The sequence below is a fragment of the Naegleria gruberi genome (genome assembly GCF_000004985.1).
Source record: "Naegleria gruberi genomic scaffold NAEGRscaffold_214, whole genome shotgun sequence".
Taxonomy (NCBI): Eukaryota; Heterolobosea; class Eutetramitea; order Acrasida; family Naegleriidae; genus Naegleria; species Naegleria gruberi.
In genome coordinates, this window is record NW_003163127.1 from 2,492 (window position 1) to 5,337 (window position 2,846).

General features: G+C 35.0%; 2 protein-coding genes and 2 non-coding genes across 4 annotated transcripts in view; 2 read left to right on the forward strand and 2 right to left on the reverse strand.

The window, feature by feature from the left end:
• Window positions 1-931: 931 nt before the first annotated feature.
• NAEGRDRAFT_54771 (uncharacterized protein) lies at window positions 932-1,771 on the reverse strand (the record flags this gene model as incomplete). The annotated part of the gene is made up of 1 exon (XM_002668441.1): window positions 932-1,771. The coding sequence occupies one exon, from the start codon at window positions 1,769-1,771 to the stop codon at window positions 932-934; it is 840 nt and encodes a 279-aa protein (XP_002668487.1).
• Window positions 1,772-2,145: 374 nt separating this feature from the next.
• Window positions 2,146-2,226, forward strand: NAEGRDRAFT_t882. Its single transcript has one exon. It is a non-coding gene; the product is annotated as a tRNA-Ser (tRNA).
• Window positions 2,227-2,501: 275 nt separating this feature from the next.
• Window positions 2,502-2,582, forward strand: NAEGRDRAFT_t883. Its single transcript has one exon. It is a non-coding gene; the product is annotated as a tRNA-Ser (tRNA).
• A 62-nt stretch (window positions 2,583-2,644) lies between these two features.
• The window catches only part of NAEGRDRAFT_76600 (uncharacterized protein), a gene marked incomplete at both ends in the record, with an annotated part of 816 nt that continues 614 nt past the window's right edge, over window positions 2,645-2,846 (reverse strand). The window contains one exon of the mRNA XM_002668442.1: window positions 2,645-2,796. Coding sequence (XP_002668488.1) covers window positions 2,645-2,796 — 152 coding nt within the window. The remainder of the gene's footprint in view (window positions 2,797-2,846) is intronic.

Below are 2,846 nucleotides of genomic sequence, written 5' to 3' on the forward strand. Positions count from 1 at the left end.
ATTATTCTTCAGAGAACTATTGATGAAACAGCAGATAAACTCTCGTTACTGGTAGTATTGAATGATGTTGATGATGATGCAAAACAACTATCGTTGCAGTCTTCTTCTTCTTCTTCGGTATTAGTTGAGTAAGAATAACTTGTTGGTGATTCTACTCTATAGTCATCAAGGCAATTTTCTTCAGTTGATATTGTTGATGATGAATAATTCCAACTCTCTGATGATGATAAATAGGAGATTGGTTGTAGATGAGCTGATGATGATTGAAATTCTTCCATGCTGCCTATATTACTGCTATTGTTAATGCTTCCATCCTTATCAGTGAAGGGAATGATTCGGGTCTTATTAATAGCACGAGTGGTACGACACTGATCATTATTCTCTTCCTGATGATGATGATAATGGTAATTAAATTCTTGATGATGAGCATCAGCAAAAGTTTCCGAGCTGTTACTATTAAAATTAATAATATTCGAAAGGGAGTAGTACTCTTGATGAGAGTGGTCGATATTTGACCAGTTTTTGGCTGGTGATGAATCCACTGATGTTATTTCTGGATAATTATGCATTTGAAAATCACCGAGAGTGATAAAGGCATGAATGGACATTTCAGAAGTGTCGCTGGATTATTTAACTCTTTACTGAAAGGGTTGTTTTGCTATTTCAAATTAGTCCAAGACTACAGTAATAATAAATTGTAGTAAAGGTAATTAAATTAATTAATAGAAGAAGGTTAAATATTGAGATGAAGAAGAATGCAGAAGATTTTGTTAGTGACAGTTGAGTTATTATTTTTGTCAGGAAGATCCTCTTCAATGGAAGTCCTGCATTTGATATTTGAGATCATACCATTGTTCCCAACTTCCTAGATAATGAAATAGAGTCACAGAGATATGAACTAACTTGGTTTATTGTCGAACATCATTGATTGTTACCACAAGGCATCAGCGTTTGGATCTTCATTTGTAACTTTCTTCGTTCCATCTGTTTTGATAAATCTAAAGGTGAGACTCACTCTTCTGTAATTTTCATCCCTTATTAATGTTTCACCAGTGCTTGGGACGTAGACTTGTTTCATATGGGTAATTCCATGTTTCCATTTGAATCTGGAATCGTCTTTCATTACAAATAAACTTCTTGGTTCGAGTAGAATCTTAGTTTGAATATTCTCATTGGATGCCAATTTCAGAACCATGTAAATTGGTTTGTTGAGTGAAACCAGTGTGATGATATCTCCAAACGGACCAGGATTATCAACATGACTACTAATTCCCTGTGTTCCAATATATTCATTCACAAGACATTGTGTTGGATTTCCATAATCAGTCTTGTACAGTCCATCCCGTTCCACAAGTCTTTCAATAAGCCAATCAAATTCCTTCAAATCCAAATGTTGATAATTGGAAGAGCTCTCATTAACTGGTTGCATTGTTGGAAGATTATGTCTTGTATGATAATAGGTATAGCCATACATTTGTGTTCTTCTACAAATTTCATGGCACCATGCCTTAGAGTCAATTAATTTCATAATTCTCTCCTCTTCCTCTTCGGAAATGTAGTTTTTAATGTAGATTGCTCCAGGAACAACAACATTTGGATTGGTAGAAAATAATTCCTTACATCCTGTTAGGGAGTTGTATTCAACCATGTGTGGCTCAACTGTTGTGCTAATACTATTTGATGGAGTTGAAGAAGTGCTCATTGATGATGAATCATCACCTCCACAACAACACTTTTCTGTGGATGATAAAGTACTTTCGGTTGTTGCCATTTTTTTTCCTATTCGGGTAATTTTTAAACCACATGCTAAAGCTTTAATTTTGAGGAAGGTGCATTTTCAAAATACTTTGAAGATAAATTGAGAATGAAAAAATTGTGTTATTTCATATTATTTTAGTACACTTTGGTATTTATTTGTTTCCTTCACAAAGGTAACAATTATGAAATGAGTTGGTTGAAATGGAGGTATATTCATCAAAACCTCTCAATTCTTCTGCTATTCTAATTTCCTCTTCTCAGATTGACCAATAAATGACCTCTATCAAAAAAAAGTTAGAGTTTGAATTAATTACGCGTCTTGGTTTTAGGAAAGAAGAACTGAAAGGACATTTTTCCACAAATGCCTTAATATTACTGTGAAATGAAGCAGACTTGGCCGAGTGGTTAAGGCGACAGACTTGAAATCTGTTGGGGAAACCTTCGTAGGTTCGAATCCTGCAGTCTGCGTCTGAAATTTTGATTTTATGATATTCTTTCAATGGTTATGTTTTCATATCCCGATCCTGCAGTCTGTGTATGAATCTTTTGATTGAGAAGTACTTATTTTTCTTAATATGTTGGACTTTAAATGGTAGGGAGGATTCACCCAATAAAGGACATTGAGAATTGTTTTTTGGCAAGAAACAAACAACTGGTAAGTAGGTCTAATGCAAATAGAATTTTTGCTTATGTTGCAAGAATATTCCTGAACGAATCCCTTAATACATACACAGAGGGGAGAAGCGGTCTTGACCGAGTGGTTAAGGTGATTGACTAGAAATCAATTGGGGCGACCCGCACAGGTTCGAATCCTGTAGACCGCGAATATTTTTAGGTAAAAGGAGGACAAGGTCTGATATTCCAGAACAAGTTAGTTGATTTTATGTTAAAACTCAAATAATACAACGACAGGAAGGTGATCTGAAATACCAGAAGCATCGGAATCAATCCATGATTGTTTGAGATATGGCTCCAATTCAGTATTACTAATGACATAGTCAATTCGAGTGTCGAGTCTTGAAGAACCAGTTCCTTTCTCTCCCTCAAATATGATATCTGGATTTAAAACTTTCCAACAATCCACGAGT